We start from the raw sequence: 22,057 nt of genomic DNA, 5'->3' as shown, positions 1-22,057 counted from the left end.
AGAGAGGCAGGGACGCAGAAAGGGATGGATGGATGGATCGAGGGAGGGAAGGAGAAAGAAAAAGAGGAATTTATGGAAGGAGAAATGAAGATATGGAAGGAGGGAGGGAGACATGAAGATATGGAAGGAGGGAGGAGGATGAAGAACAGGAGATAGTATGGACATACAAGCCCAGAACATTGGAAAAAAAGAGCAGCGTTGCCCTGGTGATCCAACATGGCAGACTGCTCACATACCACAAATTCATGCACCACATACTTCAAATATCAACCGATGAAAGACGAGGACAGGAAGAGATCTGGAGAGGTAAATATGTGCTCATTTATTCAGAATAATTTCAATGTTTCACTGCTGCATATCCATGACAACTTCGGACACTGTCTCCAGGGAAGGACCATCACCACGGTGACCAGCCTGTATCCATCACCATGGTGCTGTTTCACCATCACCATGGTGACCTGGTGGATCAGGTCTGGCCTGCTGAACGCTTTGGAGAACCTTTTCTCTTCTCTCCTAACCTTGCTTCCTAGCTCTCCATGACTCCTACTGTACCTTTCACTTCCTACCTTTCTCCATCCCCCCTCCACCTCCCTCCAGCCTAACCCAGAGACTGGGTCTGTGGTTGTGCTGGTGAGAATAAAATGTCATTAGTATTCAAAACATGATTTTGCCCCCTGTGTAGAAGATAGGTCTCCAGGGCTTCTGATCCTCATACAATGGATGTCTTGTGACCACTAATGGGATTTTCAACAGGCTTCTTTTGGCAAAATCTCTATCTATGAATAGTCTTTCTCCTTCACTCTGCGGGATGCTTTGCAATTTTCCCTCCTGCCCTTTATCTTATCGCTAGTTTGTCCTTTTAGCAGTTTTCCCTCTTCCCTTCCTCCACCCTCCATCTTTCTCTCTCCTCACCCCTCCATCCTCTATCATCCATCTCTTTCGCTCCTCACCCATCCTCCTCCTCCTCCCTCCTCTACAAAATTATCCACCCCTCCTCCTTCCTCCACCCCCATGTCTCTCCTCACTCCTCCTCCTCTCACTCCTCCTCCTTCCACCATCCCTCATCTCTCTCTCCTTACTCCTCCTCCTCTCACTCCTCCTCCTTCCACCACCCCTCATCTCTTTCTCCTCACTCCTCCTCCTCTCACCCCTCCTCCCCCTCGATTTTTCTCACCCCTCATTCTCCTTTTCCTCCTCCGCTCCCCGGAGATGCAATTAAAGAGCGCCAGGTCACTGCTTTTCTTCCAGAATTGTCCCAGAATGCAAATCAGGCCAGAGCAGATGACACGAGGCGACCCCTTCACCTCTCCTCTCCCGGCACATCCAGGGAGCGATTAAACCCAGCCCTTCAGTGGAGACAGAAATCAGCCCCCCAGAAGCACCAGGGTCTCCACCTGGAGGGGGGGGGGGGGTGGAGCGGGGCCTCTGGGCGAGCGATGGTGCTGATGATGAATCTGAGTTTGTTATTATTTCCAGTTTGCCTCTGGTTCAGTTGACTGGGATGTTGTACAGAGCAGCAAAGATGTGTTCAGTCCAGGTGTGCAGAGACTGCAGTGGTTCTGAGGCTGGACGTGTGAATGAGGAGTACAGGTGTGAGGAAGTCTGTGTGGCAGTTTACATATGTGTGCACACACACACACACACTCCCGCCGGAGTGTCAGTCGACCTTGAAAACCGTCCATCGGTCTGAGAACATCGTTATTAAAGATTATACCAGCAGCCATTTCCTGTTAGCGTCTCTGTCGACTCCCACATCTCCCCCTGGCTGGGCTGGGGGGTGAGGGGGGCAGGGCTGGGCTGGGGGGCGAGGGGGGCAGGGCTGGGCTGGGGGGCGAGGGGGGCAGGGCTGGGCTGGGGGGCAGGGCTGGGCTGGGGGGCGAGGGGGGCAGGGCTGGGCTGGGGGGCAGGGCTGGGCTGGGGGGCGAGGGGGGCAGGGCTGGGGGGCGAGGGGGGCAGGGCTGGGCTGGGGGGCGAGGGGGGCAGGGCTGGGCTGGGGGGCGAGGGTGGCAGGGCTGGGCTGGGGGGCGAGGGGGGCAGGGCTGGGCTGGGCTGGGGGGCGAGGGTGGCAGGGCTGGGCTGGGGGGCGAGGGTGGCAGGGCTGGGCTGGGGGGCGAGGGGGGCAGATTCTCTTTGAAACTGAGAGACACGCAAATGAGAACTTTCCATGACTGTACCCTTACAGCCTCCCTCTATCACCCCCATCCCTCTTACCCTCTATCCCCCCGTTATTACCCCTCTCTATCCCCCCTCTCCATCACCCCATCCCTCTTACCCTCCATCCCCCCTCTCCATCACCCCCCGTTATTACCCCTCTCCATCACCCCCATCCCTCCATCACCCCCCGTTATTACCCCTCTCTCTTCCCTCTCTCCACTCCCCCCCCCCCCTCCCCCAGGGAAACCATTAAGTGTACATTCTGTGTGGAAGATATAATTTATATCCATAGCAACAGAGGAGGAGGGGTGTTAGAAAGCCCCCCCCAGTGAAACACTGCCCCCCCCCCCCCAGTGAGACACTGCCCCCCCCCCCAGTGAGACACGGCACTTTGATGCTCAGCCAGTAAGGCACCACACACATCATCATAATTACCACAAAACATCTTCATCTTGTGTTTAGTGTCATCCTCTGGATGGCGGAGGGTCACATGCTTCAAATACACACTCACTCAAACACACACTATCTCACACACTCACTTTCACAAACACAACACACACTCACACACAACAATCACTCACAACACACACCCACTCACACACAATGTTTGTGATGGCTTATGTTGGAGAAAGCCAATTCCAGAGAGCATGTGATGGATGTACAGCTCTCATTACTGTCTGACAAGGTATCTGGAGCTGGTTCCTGCTCCCTGTATCCCTGAGACCAGGGTCTGGTAGCAGGAGAGAGACCAGGGTCTGGTAGCAGGAGAGAGACCAGGGTCTGGTAGCAGGAGAGAGACCAGGGTCTGGTAGCAGGAGAGAGACCAGGGTCTGGTAGCAGGAGAGAGACCAGGGTCTGGTAGCAGGAGAGAGACCAGGGTCTGGTAGCAGGAGAGAGACCAGGGTCTGGTACCAGGAGAGAGACCAGGGTCTGGTAGCAGGAGAGAGACCAGGGTCTGGTAGCAGGAGAGAGACCAGGGTCTGGTAGCAGGAGAGAGACCAGGGTCTGGTAGCAGGAGAGAGACCAGGGTCTGGGAGCAGGAGAGAGACCAGGGTCTGGTAGCAGGAGAGAGACCAGGGTCTGGGAGCAGGAGAGAGACCAGGGTCTGGTAGCAGGAGAGAGACCAGGGTCTGGTAGCAGGAGAGAGACCAGGGTCTGGTAGCAGGAGAGAGACCAGGGTCTGGTAGCAGGGAAGAGACCAGGGTCTGGTAGCAGGGGAGAGACCAGGGTCTGGTAGCAGGGAAGAAACCAGGTTCTGGAAGCAGGGGAGGAACCAGGGTCTGGTAGCAGGAGAGAGACCAGGGTCTGGTAGCAGGGAAGAGACCAGGGTCTGGTAGCAGGGAAGAAACCAGGTTCTGGAAGCAGGGGAGAAACCAGGGTCTGGTAGCAGGGAAGAGACCAGGTTCTGGGAGCAGGGGAGAGACTAGGTTCTGGGAGCAGGAGAGAGACCAGGGTCTGGTAGCAGGAGAGAGACCAGGGTCTGGTAGCAGGAGAGAGACCAGGGTCTGGTAGCAGGAGAGAGACCAGGGTCTGGTAGCAGGAGAGAGACCAGACCCTGGAATAAACTGTCAGGAATAAACTGTCCTGACTGAGTCAGGATTCAGAGCCCCCTCATCAAGACCCAGCGAGACCCTGAGCAGCTCTGGTGTAGAGGCAGGAGCAGTCTGCTGTGGTGTGGAGGCAGGAGCAGTCTGCTGTGGTGTGGAGGTAGGAGCAGTCTGCTGTGGTGTGGAGGTAGGAGCAGTCTGCTGTGGTGTGGAGGCAGGAGCAGTCTGCTGTGGTGTGGAGGCAGGAGCAGTCTGCTGTGGTGTGGAGGCAGGAGCAGTCTGCTGTGGTGTGGAGGCAGGAGCAGTCTGCTGTGGTGTGGAGGCAGGAGCAGTCTGCTGTGGTGTGGAGGTAGGAGCAGTCTGCTGTGGTGTGGAGGCAGGAGCAGTCTGCTGTGGTGTGGAGGCAGGAGCAGTCTGCTGTGGTGTGGAGGCAGGAGCAGTCTGCTGTGGTGTGGAGGCAGGAGCAGTCTGCTGTGGTGTGGAGGCAGGAGCAGTCTGCTGTGGTGTGGAGGCCATTTTCAACCTTGGTCTCTTCATCAGAACCCTCCACTTCTCAGCTCATCTATTGGCTGGTGTGTGTGAGGGGAGGGGGGGGGTGCAGGCCATCAGTTGGATCCAGTATTCCTAAACGAGCCAATCTTACGCATCCTAGAAATAATTGAACATGTACGTCCTCTGAGCCTCCTCCCCTCACACCCACACGCATGCACACACACTGCATCTCATTTCAGTATCTAGGGGTATTTTGTGCAGCGTAACTTTTTGCATAAGTCCTTTAGATTTACATTGAACTGAACCAGGGGTGTCAATCTCTCTGTTAGATAGACAGCAGCCCATTGTGCTTCCTGTCCTCAGAGGACATTATGTTTTCACCCTGGCAGCAGAGGGGTTAGGAGCAGGGGAGAGAGACCAAGAGAGACTGAGGGGAGGGGAGAAAGACCAAGAGAGACTGAGAGGAGGGGAGAGAGAGACCAGGAGAGGGCTGAGAAAAGGGGAGAGAGAGACCAGGAGAGGGCTGAGAGGAGGGGAGAGAGAGACCAGGAGAGGGCTGAGAGGAGGGGAGAGAGAGACCAGGAGAGGGCTGAGAGGAGGGGAGAGAGAGACCAGGAGAGGGCTGAGAGGAGGGGAGAGAGAGACCAGGAGAGGGGTTATGAGCAGGAGAGAGAGACCAGGAGAAGGGTTATGAGCAGGAGAGAGAGACCAGGAGAAGGGTTATGAGCAGGAGAGAGAGACCAGGAGAAGGGTTAGGAGCAGGAAAGAGAGACCAGGAGAGAGAAGAGGGCTGAGAGGAGGAGGAGAGAGAGACCATAGAGAACACTGAGACGGGGAGAGAGAGCTGAGGTTGGCGGAGGTGGATGAGGCTGGATAAGGGAGGTGGAGGAGGCTTAATGAGGCTCCCCTCATGAAGGCTGTCCTCCTGTAAGGCTGTAAGGCTGTCCTCCTGTAAGGCTGTAAGGCTGTCCTCCTGTAAGGCTGTCCTCCTGTAAGGCTGTAAGGCTGTCCTCCTGTAAGGCTGTAAGGCTGTCCTCCTGTAAGGCTGTAAGGCTGTCCTCCTGTAAGGCTGTCCTCCTGTAAGGCTGTCCTCCTGTAAGGCTGTAAGGCTGTTCTCCTGTAAGGCTGCCCTCCTGTAAGGCTGTATGGCTGCCCTCCTGTAAGGCTGTCCTCCTGTAAGGCTGTCCTCCTGTAAGGCTGTAAGGCTGTCCTCCTGTAAGGCTGTCCTCCTGTAAGGCTGTCCTCCTGTAAGGCTGTAAGGCTGTCCTCCTGTAAGGCTGTAAGGCTGCCCTTCTGTAAGGCTGTATGGCTGCCCTCCTGTAAGGCTGTCCTCCTGTAAGGCTGTAAGGCTGTCCTCCTGTATGGCTGTCCTCCTGTAAGGCTGTCCTCCTGTATGGCTGTCCTCCTGTAAGGCTGTCCTCCTGTAAGGCTGTCCTCCTGTAAGGCTGTCCTCCTGTAAGGCTGCCCTCCTGTAAGGCTGCCCTCCTGTAAAGGCTGCATTCCTGCTCTGGACAGGAAATACAAACTGAAGAAAACAGACACACACACACACACACACACAGTCTGGGCCTCACTTCAGAGGAAAGGAGAAACCCACACAGCTGCCAGGAGCCTCTGGCTCTCCTGGAACAACAAGATGAGAGAGAGGAGGGAGGGAGGGAGGGAGGGAGGGAGGGAGGGAGGGAGGGAGGGAGGGAGGGAGGGAGGGAGGGAGGGAGGGAGGGAGGGAGGGAGGGAGGGAGGGAGGGAGGGAGGGAGGGAGGGAGGGAGGGAGGGAGGGAGGGAGGGAGGGAGGGAGGGAGGGAGGGGAAGTGTGTGTGTCTGTGTGTACCTGTGTGTGTGTGTTTGTGTGTTTATGTGCACTTACCTGTGTGTAAGCGTGTGTGTGCATAGCTGTGTAAGTGTGTGTACACGTACCTGTGTGTGTGTGTGTCCACCAGGTGTGTGTGCAGTAGTGATGTGACGTGGCTTTCTCTGCACCTGACGACTGCTGCCCATTGACAGGTTTCCCGGGTTACCTAAACCCACTCTAATTGGCCGGGCTCCAGTAGAGCCCAGCTGGTGGTGATGAGAGGCTGACAGGAAGCTAATTCTGCTCTGTTTCCTGTCTACTCTCTTGCACCTGCCGCAGGCCCCAGGCACCCAATCACAGCCTGGCCTCCCCTGTCTCCTGGTGTCCCTGGTAACTGTGCTTACGAGAGAAACAACACAGTCCCCCTGTCTGTCTAGTCTGGTTACAATCACTGCTGTTTAACCCAGCAGTGCAGTGGCTGGACCAGGGACAGTGTTCATCTCCAGAAACTCTGTGTCATGGGGATGGGTATAGCTCAGTGGTAGAACATGGGGATGGGTATAGCTCAGTGGTAGAACATGGGGATGGGTATAGCTCAGTGGTAGAACATGGGGATGGGTACAGCTCAGTGGTAGAACATGGGGATGGGTACAGCTCAGTGGTAGAACATGGGGATGGGTACAGCTCAGTGGTAGAACATGGGGATGGGTATAGCTCAGTGGTAGAACATGGGGATGGGTACAGCTCAGTGGTAGAACATGGGGATGGGTACAGCTCAGTGGTAGAACATGGGGATGGGTATAGCTCAGTGGTAGAACATGGGGATGGGTATAGCTCAGTGGTAGAGCATGGGGATGGGTACAGCTCAGTGGTAGAGCATGGGGATGGGTATAGCTCAGTGGTAGAACATGGGGATGGGTATAGCTCAGTGGTAGAGCATGGGGATGGGTATAGCTCAGTGGTAGAACATGGGGATGGGTATAGCTCAGTGGTAGAGCATGGGGATGGGTACAGCTCAGTGGTAGAACATGGGGATGGGTACAGCTCAGTGGTAGAGCATGGGGATGGGTATAGCTCAGTGGTAGAACATGGGGATGGGTATAGCTCAGTGGTAGAGCATGGGGATGGGTACAGCTCAGTGGTAGAGCATGGGGATGGGTATAGCTCAGTGGTAGAACATGGGGATGGGTATAGCTCAGTGGTAGAGCATGGGGATGGGTATAGCTCAGTGGTAGAGCATGGGGATGGGTATAGCTCAGTGGTAGAACATGGGGATGGGTATAGCTCAGTGGTAGAGCATGGGGATGGGTATAGCTCAGTGGTAGAGCATGGGGATGGGTATAGCTCAGTGGTAGAGCATGGGGATGGGTATAGCTCAGTGGTAGAGCATGGGGATGGGTATAGCTCAGTGGTAGAACATGGGGATGGGTATAGCTCAGTGGTAGAACATGGGGATGGGTATAGCTCAGTGGTAGAACATGGGGATGGGTATAGCTCAGTGGTAGAACATGGGGATGGGTATAGCTCAGTGGTAGAACATGGGGATGGGTATAGCTCAGTGGTAGAACATGGGGATGGGTATAGCTCAGTGGTAGAACATGGGGATGGGTATAGCTCAGTGGTAGAACATGGGGATGGGTATAGCTCAGTGGTAGAACATGGGGATGGGTATAGCTCAGTGGTAGAACATGGGGATGGGTATAGCTCAGTGGTAGACCATGGGGATGGGTATAGCTCAGTGGTAGAACATGGGGATGGGTATAGCTCAGTGGTAGAACATGGGGATGGGTATAGCTCAGTGGTAGAACATGGGGATGGGTATAGCTCAGTGGTAGAACATGGGGATGGGTATAGCTCAGTGGTAGAACATGGGGATGGGTATAGCTCAGTGGTAGAACATGGGGATGGGTATAGCTCAGTGGTAGACCATGGGGATGGGTATAGCTCAGTGGTAGAACATGGGGATGGGTACAGCTCAGTGGTAGACCATGGGGATGGGTATAGCTCAGTGGTAGAACATGGGGATGGGTATAGCTCAGTGGTAGAACATGGGGATGGGTATAGCTCAGTGGTAGAACATGGGGATGGGTATAGCTCAGTGCTAGAACATGGGGATGGGTATAGCTCAGTGGTAGAGCATGGGGATGGGTACAGCTCAGTGGTAGACCATGGGGATGGGTATAGCTCAGTGGTAGAACATGGGGATGGGTATAGCTCAGTGGTAGAACATGGGGATGGGTATAGCTCAGTGGTAGAACATGGGGATGGGTATAGCTCAGTGGTAGAGCATGGGGATGGGTATAGCTCAGTGGTAGAACATGGGGATGGGTATAGCTCAGTGGTAGAGCATGGGGATGGGTATAGCTCAGTGGTAAAACATGGGGATGGGTATAGCTCAGTGGTAGAGCATGGGGATGGGTATAGCTCAGTGGTAGAACATGGGGATGGGTATAGCTCAGTGGTAGAGCATGGGGATGGGTATAGCTCAGTGGTAGAACATGGGGATGGGTATAGCTCAGTGGTAGAACATGGGGATGGGTATAGCTCAGTGGTAGAGCATGGGGATGGGTATAGCTCAGTGGTAAAACATGGGGATGGGTATAGCTCAGTGGTAGAGCATGGGGATGGGTATAGCTCAGTGGTAAAACATGGGGATGGGTATAGCTCAGTGGTAGAGCATGGGGATGGGTATAGCTCAGTGGTAGAACATGGGGATGGGTATAGCTCAGTGGTAGAGCATGGGGATGGGTATAGCTCAGTGGTAGAGCATGGGGATGGGTATAGCTCAGTGGTAGAACATGGGGATGGGTATAGCTCAGTGGTAGAGCATGGGGATGGGTAAAGCTCAGTGGTAGAGCATGGGGATGGGTATAGCTCAGTGGTAGAACATGGGGATGGGTATAGCTCAGTGGTAGAACATGGGGATGGGTATAGCTCAGTGGTAAAACATGGGGATGGGTATAGCTCAGTGGTAGAGCATGGGGATGGGTATAGCTCAGTGGTAAAACATGGGGATGGGTATAGCTCAGTGGTAGAACATGGGGATGGGTATAGCTCAGTGGTAAAACATGGGGATGGGTATAGCTCAGTGGTAGAGCATGTGGATGGGTATAGCTCAGTGGTAGAACATGGGGATGGGTATAGCTCAGTGGTAGAGCATGGGGATGGGTATAGCTCAGTGGTAGAACATGGGGATGGGTATAGCTCAGTGGTAGAGCATGGGGATGGGTAAAGCTCAGTGGTAGAGCATGGGGATGGGTATAGCTCAGTGGTAGAACATGGGGATGGGTATAGCTCAGTGGTAGAACATGGGGATGGGTATAGCTCAGTGGTAGAGCATGGGGATGGGTATAGCTCAGTGGTAGAACATGGGGATGGGTATAGCTCAGTGGTAGAACATGGGGATGGGTATAGCTCAGTGGTAGACCATGGGGATGGGTATAGCTCAGTGGTAGAGCATGGGGATGGGTATAGCTCAGTGGTAGAACATGGAGATGGGTATAGCTCAGTGGTAGAGCATGGGGATAGCTCAGTGGTAGAGCATGGGGATGGGTATAGCTCAGTGGTAGAACATGGGGATGGGTATAGCTCAGTGGTAGAGCATGGGGATGGGTGTAGCTCAGTGGTAAGGTGTGGATGCGTCTGTGCATGTGTGTTCACTGCATGAGTACATGATGGTGTATGTGTAGAGTGTGTGTCTGTAAATAGTATGTGTGTGTGTGCAAACACTGCTGCAAGTTTATCTGTCTTTCTATCCTTGCTCAGACTCCTCAAAATAAACATGAATTAATCTTCAATTACCATCTGGATCCCAGGCAGAGCAGAGTACATTTACTGGGGATAACAGTGTGTGTGTGTGTGTGTGTGTGCCACCAACCTCCTGCATCCAGATATTAATGAGTGTGGAGAGGATGCAAATGAGAAGCTGTGATTGGCTGCTGGCCGTGCCTGGTGGGGGAGACAGCAATGACACGCGCTGACTTCCTTCCCCCAGGCGGGGGTGTGGCCTAAATTCCCCCGCAGGCTCTCTGATTGGCCCCCGTGTGTTCAGCATCTGACCCACTTCCCTCTTCAGGCTTAAATGTTTTATCATATTTCCTCCGAGATGCAGTTTTCGAATTTCCCTCCAAGGCTGTATTCATTGTTTGGTTTCCAACAGAAATGTGAAGAAACAGGATCTAGCGTTTGCTGTTTGGTGTGTGACCACTGGAGCGTCCCTCCTTCTACCCCTCCCTCCCCCCTTCTCTTCTTCCTTCCCTCCATAACTCTCTCTCTCTCTACCTCTCGCTCTCTCTCTCTCTCGCTCTCTCTCTCTCTCTCTCTCTCTCTCTCTCTCTCTCTCTCTCTCTCTCTCTCTCTCTCTCTCTCCCTCTCTCCCTCCCTCCCTCACTCTCTCCCTACACCCCTTCTCTCCCTCTCTCACACTCTCTCTCCCTCCATCCCCTGTCTCTCCCTCTGTCCATCTCTCCCTCTGGATCTTGCTCATGGCTAATGGACAGTTCTCTCCATCTCTCTACACCTTCTCTCAGTCTATCTCTCTCCATTGCTGTCCTTCCGTTTTTCTATCTCTCTATCACCCTCCTTCTTTCTCCTACTCTGTCGCATTCTATCTCTCTTTTTATCTCTCTCTCCCTCACACTATCTCTCTCCCTCTCTCTCCCTCAATCTGTCTCTCTTCATCCATCTCCCTCTCTCACACTCTCTCTCCCTCCATCCCCTGTCTCTCCCTCCATCCCTCCCTCTCTCTCTCTCTCTCTCTCTCTCTCTCTCTCTCTCTCTCTCTCTCTCTCTCTCTCTCTCTCTCTCTCTCTCTCCCTCCATCCCCCTGTCTCTCCCTCCACCCCTCCCTCTCTCTCTCTCTCTCTCTCTCTCTCTCTCTCTCTCTGTCACACACTCTCTCTTCCTCAGTCTGATGAGTCAGTAAACATTCCTCTCGGGACATAATCTATTAGACTTAAACACAGACAGCCTTTTAAGCACTTTTCTGTGTACAGTAAATCACATTTTAGATTGAGTGAGACTAGAGTGACAGGGTTAGGCCCCCTGTCTGAGTGACAGCAGAGTGACAGGGTTAGGGTTAGGTCCCCTGTCCTGAGTGAGATTAGAGTGACAGGGTTAGGGTTAGGTCCCCTGTCTGAGTGAGAGCAGAGTGACAGGGTTAGGTCCCCTGTCTGAGTGAGAGCAGAGTGACAGGGTTAGGTCCCCTGTCTGAGTGAGAGCAGAGTGACAGGGTTAGGTCCCCTGTCTGAGTGAGAGCAGAGTGACAGGGTTAGGGTTAGGTCCCCTGTCCTGAGTGAGATTAGAGTGACAGGGTTAGGGTTAGGTCCCCTGTCTGAGTGAGAGCAGAGTGACAGGGTTAGGTCCCCTGTCTGAGTGAGAGCAGAGTGACAGGGTTAGGTCCCCTGTCTGAGTGAGAGCAGAGTGACAGGGTTAGGGTTAGGTCCCCTGTCTGAGTGACAGCAGAGTGACAGGGTTAGGGTTAGGTCCCCTGTCTGAGTGACAGCAGAGTGACAGGGTTAGGTCCCCTGTCTGAGTGACAGCAGAGTGACAGGGTTAGGGTTAGGTCCCCTGTCTGAGTGAGAGCAGAGTGACAGGGTTAGGTCCCCTGTCTGAGTGACAGCAGAGTGACAGGGTTAGGTCCCCTGTCTGAGTGACAGCAGAGTGACAGGGTTAGGGTTAGGTCCCCTGTCTGAGTGAGAGCAGAGTGACAGGGTTAGGTCCCCTGTCCTGAGTGACAGCAGAGTGACAGGGTTAGGGTTAGGTCCCCTGTCTGAGTGACAGCAGAGTGACAGGGTTAGGTCCCCTGTCCTGAGTGAGAGCAGAGTGACAGGGTTACCAGAGTGTGTGAGCAGAAGACTTGATCAGTAATGTTCCTGTCTGCACATCTTCTTGTATATATAACTGTATGGCTTTTCTTTTAGCTATTATATATTGTACACATTTCATAAAATGATGTATTAGAATTCGTTTTTTTAATCTTACTTTAAATATTTTGTATTTTATATTATGCCTTAGCATACAAGTATTCATATTATCTTTTTTTGCATTTCTACTTACCATGTTTACGGTTATGCACTAACCTACCAAAACAAATTCCTTGTATCTGTAAACTTACTTGGCAATCAACCAGATTCAGATTCTGAAGAGATCATGTGATTGTGGAAACACAGGCTGTAGTTTGTCTGGCTGGAGAAAATGAGGAGAGGGAGGATGAGGAGGGAGGTGGAGTATTGGTGAAGGTTAACATATTTACAGGCGAGATTCATCCCCACTAGTTGTTTAAAAACAGTCCACATCAAGTCGGTCCATCAGTCCCTTCAGAAACACCAACCCGAGTATTGATTTCCCCCACTGCAGAAAGTCATCATTGATTGATGGCCAAGACAGCCTGTGGTCTTCTTCTCATTTAACGTGCATCCCCCAACACATCTCTCTCCTCTCCCTCTCTCCTCCCTCTCTCCTCCATCTCTCTCGTCCTTCTCCTCTCTCTCTTTCCTCCCTCTCCTCCCTTTCTCTCCTCCCTCTCCTCCCTCTCTCTCCCCCCTCTCTCTCCTCCCTCTCTCTCCTCCCTCTCTCTCCTCCGTCTCCTCTCTCTTTCCTCCCTCATCCTCTCCTTCCTTCTCTCCTCTCTCTCTCCTCATCCTCCTCCCTCTCCTCCAGGGGAGTGTCTCACCCCTGGCTAGCCCTCCACGTCCTCACACAGCCTCTAACCTCACCTCCCTCCACAGCCTCTAACTTCACCTCCCTCCCCAGCCTCTAACCTCACCTCCTTCCACAGCCTCTAACCTCACCTCCCTCCACAGCCTCTAACCTCACCTCCCTCCACAGCCTCTAACTTCACCTCCCTCCTCAGCCTCTAACCTCACCTCCCTCCACAGCCTCTAACCTCACCTCCCTCCTCAGCATCTAACCTCGCCTCCCTCCTCAGCCTCTAACTTCACCTCCCTCCACAGCCTCTAAACTCACCTCCCTCCACAGCCTCTAGCCTCACCTCCCTCCTCAGCCTCTAACCTCACCTCCATCCACAGCCTCTAACCTCACCTCCCTCCACAGCCTCTAACCTCACCTCCCTCCACAGCTTCTAACCTCGCCTCCCTCCACAGCCTCTAACCTCGCTTCCCTCCACAGCCTCTAACCTCGCCTCTCTCCTGGCTAATGAGCTGCTTAAACGTCCACACCAAGTTTACGGGTCAAGCAGTCAGAGGTCACAAAGGCGCCGCAATTAACGCCACTCCGAGTCGATCAGGATCACCTTGACAACCCAATGTGAGGCTGGTTCACTGAGAACATTGTTACGCTTTTAGTTCTCATCTGTTCAGTCTTAAAGCTGCGGTGTTAATGAGACAAGACGGCTGCTGAGATGAGTGTCTGTCGACGTCTTGTTGTGGATTCATATCATGTTCAGTTTCTAGTCTAATTCCAAGTTCAAGTTCTCTGTCTCCTGGCTCTTCAGATGATATAACACAGAGTTCTTAGCAGTTTCAAACACATAGCAGCTTTAATTACAGATCAAAGCGGCGGGACATAGCTTCAGTCCTGTGGCCAAACTCTCTCTCCCAAGTTGTGTGTTCTGTTCACTTACATGTTCTAATCCCCTCCTTTGCAAACCTATCTCACATTCGCACACATTCCTGAAATCATCATTGGTCATAGTTCCCATTGGATCTTTGTTCTAGAAATAACAACACCATTACATTACTGCTGATGCTGATTGCTGATGTTGCATATGTCAGGGATTTCCATTCTAGAACTGTACTCAGGGTTAACTTACTACACCTTGGTTTGTCACAGCATTCCATCATTGACTTCACTCAAAGTTTAATTCACCTGCAACTAACCACAGAAAACCTTCTACTGGACCTAGTGGTGATCAGAGCAGGTGACCTCTGGTGGTGATCAGAGCAGGTGACCTCTGGTGGTGATCAGAGCAGGTGACCTCTGGTGGTGATCAGAGCAGGTGACCTCTGGTGGTGATCAGAGCAGGTGACCTCTGGTGGTGATCAGAGCAGGTGACCTCTGGTGGTGATCAGAGCAGGTGACCTCTGGTGGTGATCAGAGCAGGTGACCTCTGGTGGTGATCAGAGCAGGTGACCTCTGGTGGTGATCAGAGCAGGTGACCTCTGGTGGTGATCAGAGCAGGTGACCTCTGGTGGTAATGTATACTTGTGATGTGGTGTGGTTTCTTCAGAGAAACACTACTCCCTCTGGGGCCTCTGGCTAACTTTTCTCTGTAGTCCTACGTGCTTTTCTTAATACACATCTCAATGTTTCATATGATAACTATGTGTAATATATATATATATATATAGAGAGAGAGAGAGAGAGAGAGAGAGAGAGAGAGAGAGAGAGAGAGAGAGAGAGAGAGAGAGAGAGAGAGAGAGAGAGAGAGAGAGAGAGAGAGAGAGAGAGAGAGAGAGAGAGAGAGAGAGAGAGAGAGAGAGAGAGAGAGAGAGAGAGAGAGAGAGAGAGAGAGAGAGAGAGAGAGAGAGAGAGAGAGAGAGAGAGAGAGAGAGAGAGAGAGATGTTATGTTAACTTTTAGCACTACTATATCATACATTACCTGCTGACCCAACATGATCTTCGTCAGTCTAACAGCCCAGTTGTGCTGACCTGCTCACAGTCATCAGCTGTACTGCAGTTAGAAATGTTTCCCATTGTTGACGCTGTGCATGACTGCGTCTGCCCCCATGAAAGATGTGTGAGAGAGTGAGAGAGAGTGTGAGAGAGTGTGTGTCAGAGAGTGTGTGTCAGAGAGTGTGTGTGAGAGAGTGTGTGTCAGAGAGTGTGTGTCAGAGAGTGTGTGTGAGAGAGTGTGTGTGTGAGAGTGTTTGAGAGAGTGTGAGAGAGAGTGAGAGAGAGTGTGAGAGAGTGTGTGTGAGAGTGTGAGAGAGAGTGTGTGAGAGTGTGCGTATGTGTGTGTTCGTACCTGTTCACAGCTCAGATCACTTTTTGGAGTGGAACTTATCCTTGAGGTGGATAACCAAAATATTTCTAGACTGTGTGCCTGTGTGCGTGCATACATATTTGTGTGCGTGTGTGTGTGTGTGTGTGTGTGTGTGCGCGGGGAGCAAGGCCAGTGATGTTGAGGCTCACACACACAGATGTGATAGAAGTGATTGATCATGTGGATCCAGACTCTCTAACACATCCTACCCACCTCCTCCTCCACTGCCTTCCTGCCTGCCTGCTGACAGCTTTGATAAATGACCCTTACATATAGCTTTATATGCACCCTCTTCACACACACCCATGCACACACACTCATCCACACACTCATTTACCGCACGCATAAACATGTATAATGCAACATCACCTGAGTAGCTAAACAGTCTAATTCATGTATTTGTTAACATGAATGTTAATGAGATTAGTTCTATTGTGCTTCACTGAACTGCATCAGTCCAAATCTAGATTAGAACCCTCATGTAGTTGTGCTTTAAGATTCCATATTCCCACAAACCTGCACTGATTGGTTGGCAGTGTGTGCGTGTCTGATTGGTTGGTAGTTTGTGTGTGAGAGTGTGTGTGAGTGAATGTGTGTGAGTGAGAGTGTGTGTGTGAGAGTGTGTGGCCCCCTGCTGTGCCCAGGCCTGATGGCTGACTGACTTGCTCCTCAGCCCACCTCCTGCTCCGCACGCTGCGGTCTCCAGGAACAATCCTCTCTCCGTCGCCCTGGTTACACTTGCCCGTATCCTCCTCTCTAATTGGCCATGCCAGACCTCCACTCCTCAGCTTGAGGCAACGGCTCCGGTGGATGTTGATGGTATTACATTTCCAAATGAATGGATGTCTATGGAGCTATACCCCTCAAAATCAGGATATAATTTTTGGTCTAGAAATTTGAATTCTGAATTCAAAAGAGAGGCAAAAAAAATACACACTGCTGGGTGTTAGATTTTTAGAAGTCGCCTCTATTCTAAAAAGCCTTTTAAAATGTCCTGATACACAATGTACGGCTAGAGATACTGCTTCACGGCAAGCTCTGGTTACTTCCACTTTTCTCTCGAGGCATCGACAACACAGCTGACAGGTTAGGCTCTCCCTGTCAATACACATGCTAGAAAGAGTTTTGGCTTGCTAATGTTGTTACTAATGTTGCTAATGCTCTGACATTCTGGTTCTGCTTCGGATACCATCAAGAGGGATCTCTGGTCGTAGTCAGTCCTTCACTAACCAATCAGCATTCGTTAGCAGAATGCTAGCGTGTTATGGTCAACAACGACTTACACTGTAAAAAATCAAAAGGATATAAGTACTCGTTCATTCAACTTTTGCCAAATTTGAGATTTCTCAACGACAATCAGGTGAAAGAGACCAATTTAGCCGTTAAGCTCCATATACTCCCATTCATTTTGCACTCGACCGTGATCACTCCCAGTGGAACTCTGGTGGAACTGCAGACACATTTGGTACAATGGGGCTTAATAGGGAGTGGCCTGGCTCTCCGTAAACAGGCTCTGATATAACTCTATGGTACGAGCCTCGGAGCTAGGAGCGAAGCGAGCCGCTGTTCTGCACAAGACATGAATAGAAATGAATGGGGACGCCATCTTTAATGAACAGGCTCGCTGTGTCTACTGTATAGGTCAATGGGCCATGCGGGGTTCCTTCCTTCCTTCTCCTTTCTGTCTTAGTTCGTCATGGCAACAGCCTTGGGCACTGATCGGGGGGGTGTCGTGTGAGAACAGACTCCAGCAGTAGAACTGGATGCAGAACAAACTAAACTAGAGAGGGTACAATTTCTGGGGAAATTGAAGGGTGTGCTCGCTTGCGTCGGTCGCAGGTGGGTACGTCCCCTTTCAATTTTTTCTTCTAGTGACATTTTTTCCAGCATTTAGCCTACTCATATTGAATAATTCATTAACCCCCTTTAAAACAAGCTACTGTAACAACGTTGTCACCGGCAGTATTTCAGATGGAATCGCAATTCAAACAGTACCATTGGCTAACTGAAAATATGCCCCCAAAAACGTAAATAAGTTTGACATTAATTTAGGGGGAAATGGCTAATTCAAAAGAAGTTTGCTACGAGCAAGCTAGCTGCTGTTTGTGATTGTTTGAAAGCGCCAGAAATTAGAAAGTTTCTTTTGACATAAAGTTTATGCTGTGGCATTGAAGACAGCAATGCACCACACAAGCTTGAGTTTAAATACATGATATAATGTGACATTACTTACTGTACATGGAAGTATTGATTTGCTTAAATGCATGATGCTGCTAGTACACCACGGCACAATACGATACTTGTTGTGCAACAGCACCTCTATTCACGTTGTATCCATGCGTCTTTGCTAACGTGTACTTTTTTCCACAAAAACGTAATTTCAACCTAAACCGTGCAGCGGAACGTAAATTAAAATACAAGCAACTCTACCAAGACGAAACCTTTGACACAGACGTTCTCTATGTAGTCCAAATATTGACGGATCCTTAGGGGGGCAAAAAGAAACAAAGAGAAGAGCTTGAGCACAACCAGTGAATACATTAAGTGAAATCTTTGAGGGTTTGAAGAGTTACCTGACTTTCTGTCTCTCTGACTCTCTGAGACTCTGACTCTCTGACTCTCTGACTCTCTGACTCTCTGACTCTCTGTGTCTCTGACTCTCTGTGTCTCTGACTCTCTGACTCTCTACGTCTCTGACTCTCTGACTGTCTCTCTGACTCTCTGTGTCTTTGACTCTCTGACTCTCTGACTGTCTCTCTGACTCTCTGTGTCTCTGACTCTCTGACTCTCTGTGTCTCTGAGACTCTGACTCTCTGACTCTCTGTGTCTCTGACTCTCTGACTCTCTGTGTCTCTGACTCTCTACGTCTCTGACTCTCTGACTCTCTGACTGTCTCTCTGAGACTCTGACTCTCTGTGTCTCTGACTCTCTGTGTCTCTGACTCTCTGACTCTCTGTGTCTCTGACTCTCTGACTCTCTGACTCTCTACGTCTCTGACTCTCTGACTCTCTGACTGTCTCTCTGAGACTCTGACTCTCTGACTCTCTGTGTCTCTGACTCTCTGACTCTCTGTGTCTCTGACTCTCTGACTCTCTGTCTCTCTGACTCTCTGACTTGGTGTCTGTGTCTTGTTGCTGATCACTTCCCAGCCCACCACATGGATCCTGTACAGAACTACATGTGTTTGGCTGCAGGTTGACCATGCCCCTCTCCCTCTCCCTATCCCTCTCCCTCTCTCTTTTTGTTCAGTACCCTTCCTCTCTCTCCACCTCTCTCTCATCTCTCTCTCCACCTCTCTCTCTGTCCAGGCCAGTTTAGCACCCTTGTATTGCTGGGGTGGGATGGTATGAGTTGTGTGTGTGTGTGGAGGGGGGTGAGTGGCTGTACTTGGAGACATGAGAGACAGTGGGGACAGTGTGGTCTGCTAGAGCTCTGGGAGGGGGCTGTTCCTAGACAGATAAACTGTAGTAGGAGACCTCTAACATGCAGAGCTGTTGTGTTATGTATGAGTGGAGCTGTGGGGGCAGAAGGCCACTGGAACGCCATATGGCTCCAATCTCCAGTCTGGCAGCCATGCCTTTCTGCTGGTCAGCTGACCTGCATGTGCTACGAGGTCAGGGGTCAGATGGGATGGTGGCCCTCTCTCTTGCCTCTCATGGTAGAGCACAGCCTGGCAGGAAGCCTCCTCTCTCATCCCTCCTCTCACCATCACATCATATCATCATATCTCCCTCTCCCTCCTCTCTCCTCCCCTCTTCTCCCTCTCCCTCCTCCCTCTCATCTTCATTTCACCCTCCTCTCTCATATGACCTGTCTCTATCCCCTCTCTTTCTCCTCCTCCTCTCCTATCACCTATCTCTCTCCTCTCCCCTCTTCCCTCCCTCCCTCTCTCTCTCTCCTCTCCTCCTGGGTTTTTAGCATATTGGTCCCAGAGTGTGTTGTTGCCCAAAGGTATGATTCTCATTAGCATATTTGGCAAGCTTCAAACCAGTTCCTGATCATAATCACAGTCTTTCATGCATCAAGTTGCTGTAGTCTTGCATCAGATGCAGGTTTGTGTGTATCTGTTTGTGTGAGTGTGTGTGTGCTTGTGTGTGGATGCAGGTGTGTGAGAGTGTCTGTACTCGTGTAGGGGTGTGTGAGTATGTGTGTGTGTGTGTGTTGAAGCTGACCCCTGCTGTGTGTTCCAGGTGGTCTGAGGGGAGCGTCCATCGTGGATTCTCTGGACACTCTGTTCATCATGGGCCTGCTGGAGGAGTACGCTGATGCCAGAGACTGGGTCCGCTCCAGCCTGGACCTCAGCTCGGTAAGCCCTCACCACACCACACCTGTCAATCACCACTAACGGCCAGCTTCCCACTCTGTAAACCCCCCAAACTCCAGCCCACAGTACACAGTTAACCTGTCAATCATGTCTGAAGACCAATCACCTACCAGCTCTACCAAGAGCTGCCCCTGCTCTGACTGATAGACCTGCTCCTCTGCCATCTCATTCGTCCCACGGCCTGTCAGTCATGTCTGGTGACAGGGTCGGGCCTGGCCTGTGGCCCTCCCTAGGTATGTGTAGGATTGGTTCATCCTTCCGGCTGCGTGGGGACGGGCAGGCGGGGTCAGCAGCTGTCTACAGCTGCCCTCAACTCTAAACCACGCTCAACCTCTGAGATGATTTTTAGCTGCTCCGGGGTCTGTCTGTAGGAGGAGCAGACATGAGGAGAAGGAGGAACATGAGGAGGAGGAACACGAGGAGGAGGAGGAACATGAGGAGGAGGAGGAGGAGCATGAGGAGGAGGAGGTGGAACACGAGGAGGAGGAGGAACATGAGGAGGAGGAGGAACACGAGGAGGAGGAGGAACATGAGGAGGAGGAGGAACACGAGAAGGAGGAGGAACATGAGGAGGAGGAGGAACACGAGGAGGAGGAGGAACATGAGGAGGAGGAACATGAGGAGGAGGAACACGAGGAGGAGGAACACGAGGAGGAGGAACATGAGGAGGAGGAGGAACATGAGGAGGAGGAGGAGGAACATGAGGAGGAAGAACATGAGGAGGAACATGAGGAGGAGGAACATGAGGAGGAGGAGGAACATGAGGAGGAACATGCTTCCATGAGAGGACAGTTCTGTGTAGTGTGATGATGTAATCAGCAGGGATCTCAGGGCAGCCTGGACAACTCTCCCATCTCCACATAGACGCACCGCCAGAAAGGAACATTCCAGAGTGAATTAAACACTTCCTGTTTGGCCTTTTGTCCATCCACTCTGCTCTGTGTTAGTCTAAGATGATTCTCTCCGCTCTCTCTGTGTCTTTCTCTCTGAGAGAGAGGGAGAGGGAGAAAGTAATAATAATATAATAACACCTATTTACAAGAGTGGAGACAAATATGACCCCAACAACGACAGAGGTATCTGTGTGAGCAGTAATCTGGGGAAGTTATTCTGTAGCATCTTAAACAACAGAATCCTAAACCTTCTTAATGAACACAGTACACTCAGCAAAAATCTAATTGGATTCCTTCCAAAATATTGCACCACAGACCACATTTACACCGTACATACACTAATTGAAAAAAATGTACACCAAACAAAAAATTGCAAAATCTTTACCTGTTTTGTGGACTTTAGAAAAGCCTTTGATTCCATCTGGCATGAAGGACTTTACTACAGACTCCTCCAATGTGGCATTGGAGGGAAGACATTTGACATAATCAAATCTATGTACTCAGGCTACAAATGCAGTATTAAAATTGGAAATCAACACACAGTTTTTTTCTCTCCAAAGAGGGGTGTCCGCCAGGGTTGTAACTTAAGCCCCACTCTATTTAACATCTTTATCAATCAACTAGCAGAGACCCTTGAACAATCAACTGCACCTGGCCTCCCTCTCCATGACATGACATCAAATCCCTGTTCTACGCTGATGATCTGGTTCTGATGTCACCCACAAAAGAAGGACTACAACAGCAACTGGTTCTACTGGAAGAATACTACCAAAATTGGGCCATGGAAGTCAATACAAAAAAGACCAAATCATGGTTGTACAAAAAAGCCCAAATGCCCAAAGGAAAAGAAGCACATATTCATACTGGGAAACAAAACTATAGAACACACAATGTGTTATACATACCTAGGCCTACAAATGACAGCCTCTGGTAGCTTCCGCTTGGCAATAAATGGACTTAAAGAAAAAGCTCGTAGAGCCATCTATGCAATAAAACAAAGATTTTATAACATAACCATCCCAATTAATATTTGGTGTAAAATATTCGACAGCTTCATCAAGCCTATTGCTCTCTACGGAAGTGAGATATGGGGCCCACTCAGCCATCTAGACTTCACCAATTGGGAAACGCACCCAATAGAGACTCTACATGCTGACTTCTGTCGAAATATATTAAATATCCAAAGGAAAACTCCCACAAACACATGTCGTGCAGAATTAGGCCAATTCCCTTTAACATTAAAAATCCAGAAAAGATCATTAAAATTTGACACCAATTTAAAATCCAGTCCTGAGGAAACCCTCCAGTCTAAAGCCCTTGCAGTCCATGAAGGTAACCCTGAGAGGAGCCCCCTGTGCCAGCAAATACATTCCTACTTGAATGTTACAAATATAAAAGTATAAAAGATCAATATCTGGAAAAATATAACCAGTTAATTGAAAACTACACAGAGCTTGATATAAACGAGAAATTAAGGATATCTCTGGGCGAAGGGCCGACTGCAAGCCTTGCCACTAGAAATCTCTCAATGTCACAACCTGAGGGACAGTGAACCAACCCTGTACAACTGTTAAAATATTTCTGTATATTAACATGCAGTTATGTGTTACTGTTAAACTTACTATGCTACTGTTATTTTGCCATATTATTATTGTTAGACTCCTTGTTAAATGTTATGATATATATGTTAAAATGTCCTTTCAAAATGGACTGCTTTGGCAATACTGCTCAACCCAAACTGTCATGCCAGTAAAGCATTCTAAACTGAAAGAGGGAGAGAAAGAGAAAGAGGGAGAGAGCGATGAAGAGAGACACAGTGAGATGGAAAGGCAGAGGCTATTACCTTTTTATTGAGTCCTTCTGTGATAATAGACTTTCTCTCCTCTTCGGCCAGGCAGGGTGATGATGGG

The 22,057-nt window shown here is 50.7% G+C and overlaps 1 protein-coding gene across 1 annotated transcript in view; it reads left to right on the top strand.

Annotated features, from left to right (window-relative positions):
* Positions 1 to 22,057, top strand: part of LOC146300319 (mannosyl-oligosaccharide 1,2-alpha-mannosidase IA) — a 115,058-nt gene that overhangs the window by 51,345 nt on the left and 41,656 nt on the right. Inside the window, exon 3 of the mRNA XM_084702184.1 lies at positions 19,121 to 19,236. Within this exon, the coding sequence (XP_084558310.1) occupies positions 19,121 to 19,236 (116 nt within the window). The remainder of the gene's footprint in view (positions 1 to 19,120; positions 19,237 to 22,057) is intronic.

This window comes from Hypomesus nipponensis, chromosome 2, assembly GCF_054491055.1.
Source record: "Hypomesus nipponensis isolate SF chromosome 2, ASM5449105v1, whole genome shotgun sequence".
Lineage (NCBI taxonomy): Eukaryota > Metazoa > Chordata > Actinopteri > Osmeriformes > Osmeridae > Hypomesus > Hypomesus nipponensis.
This window is presented reverse-complemented; position numbering and strand designations above follow the sequence as displayed.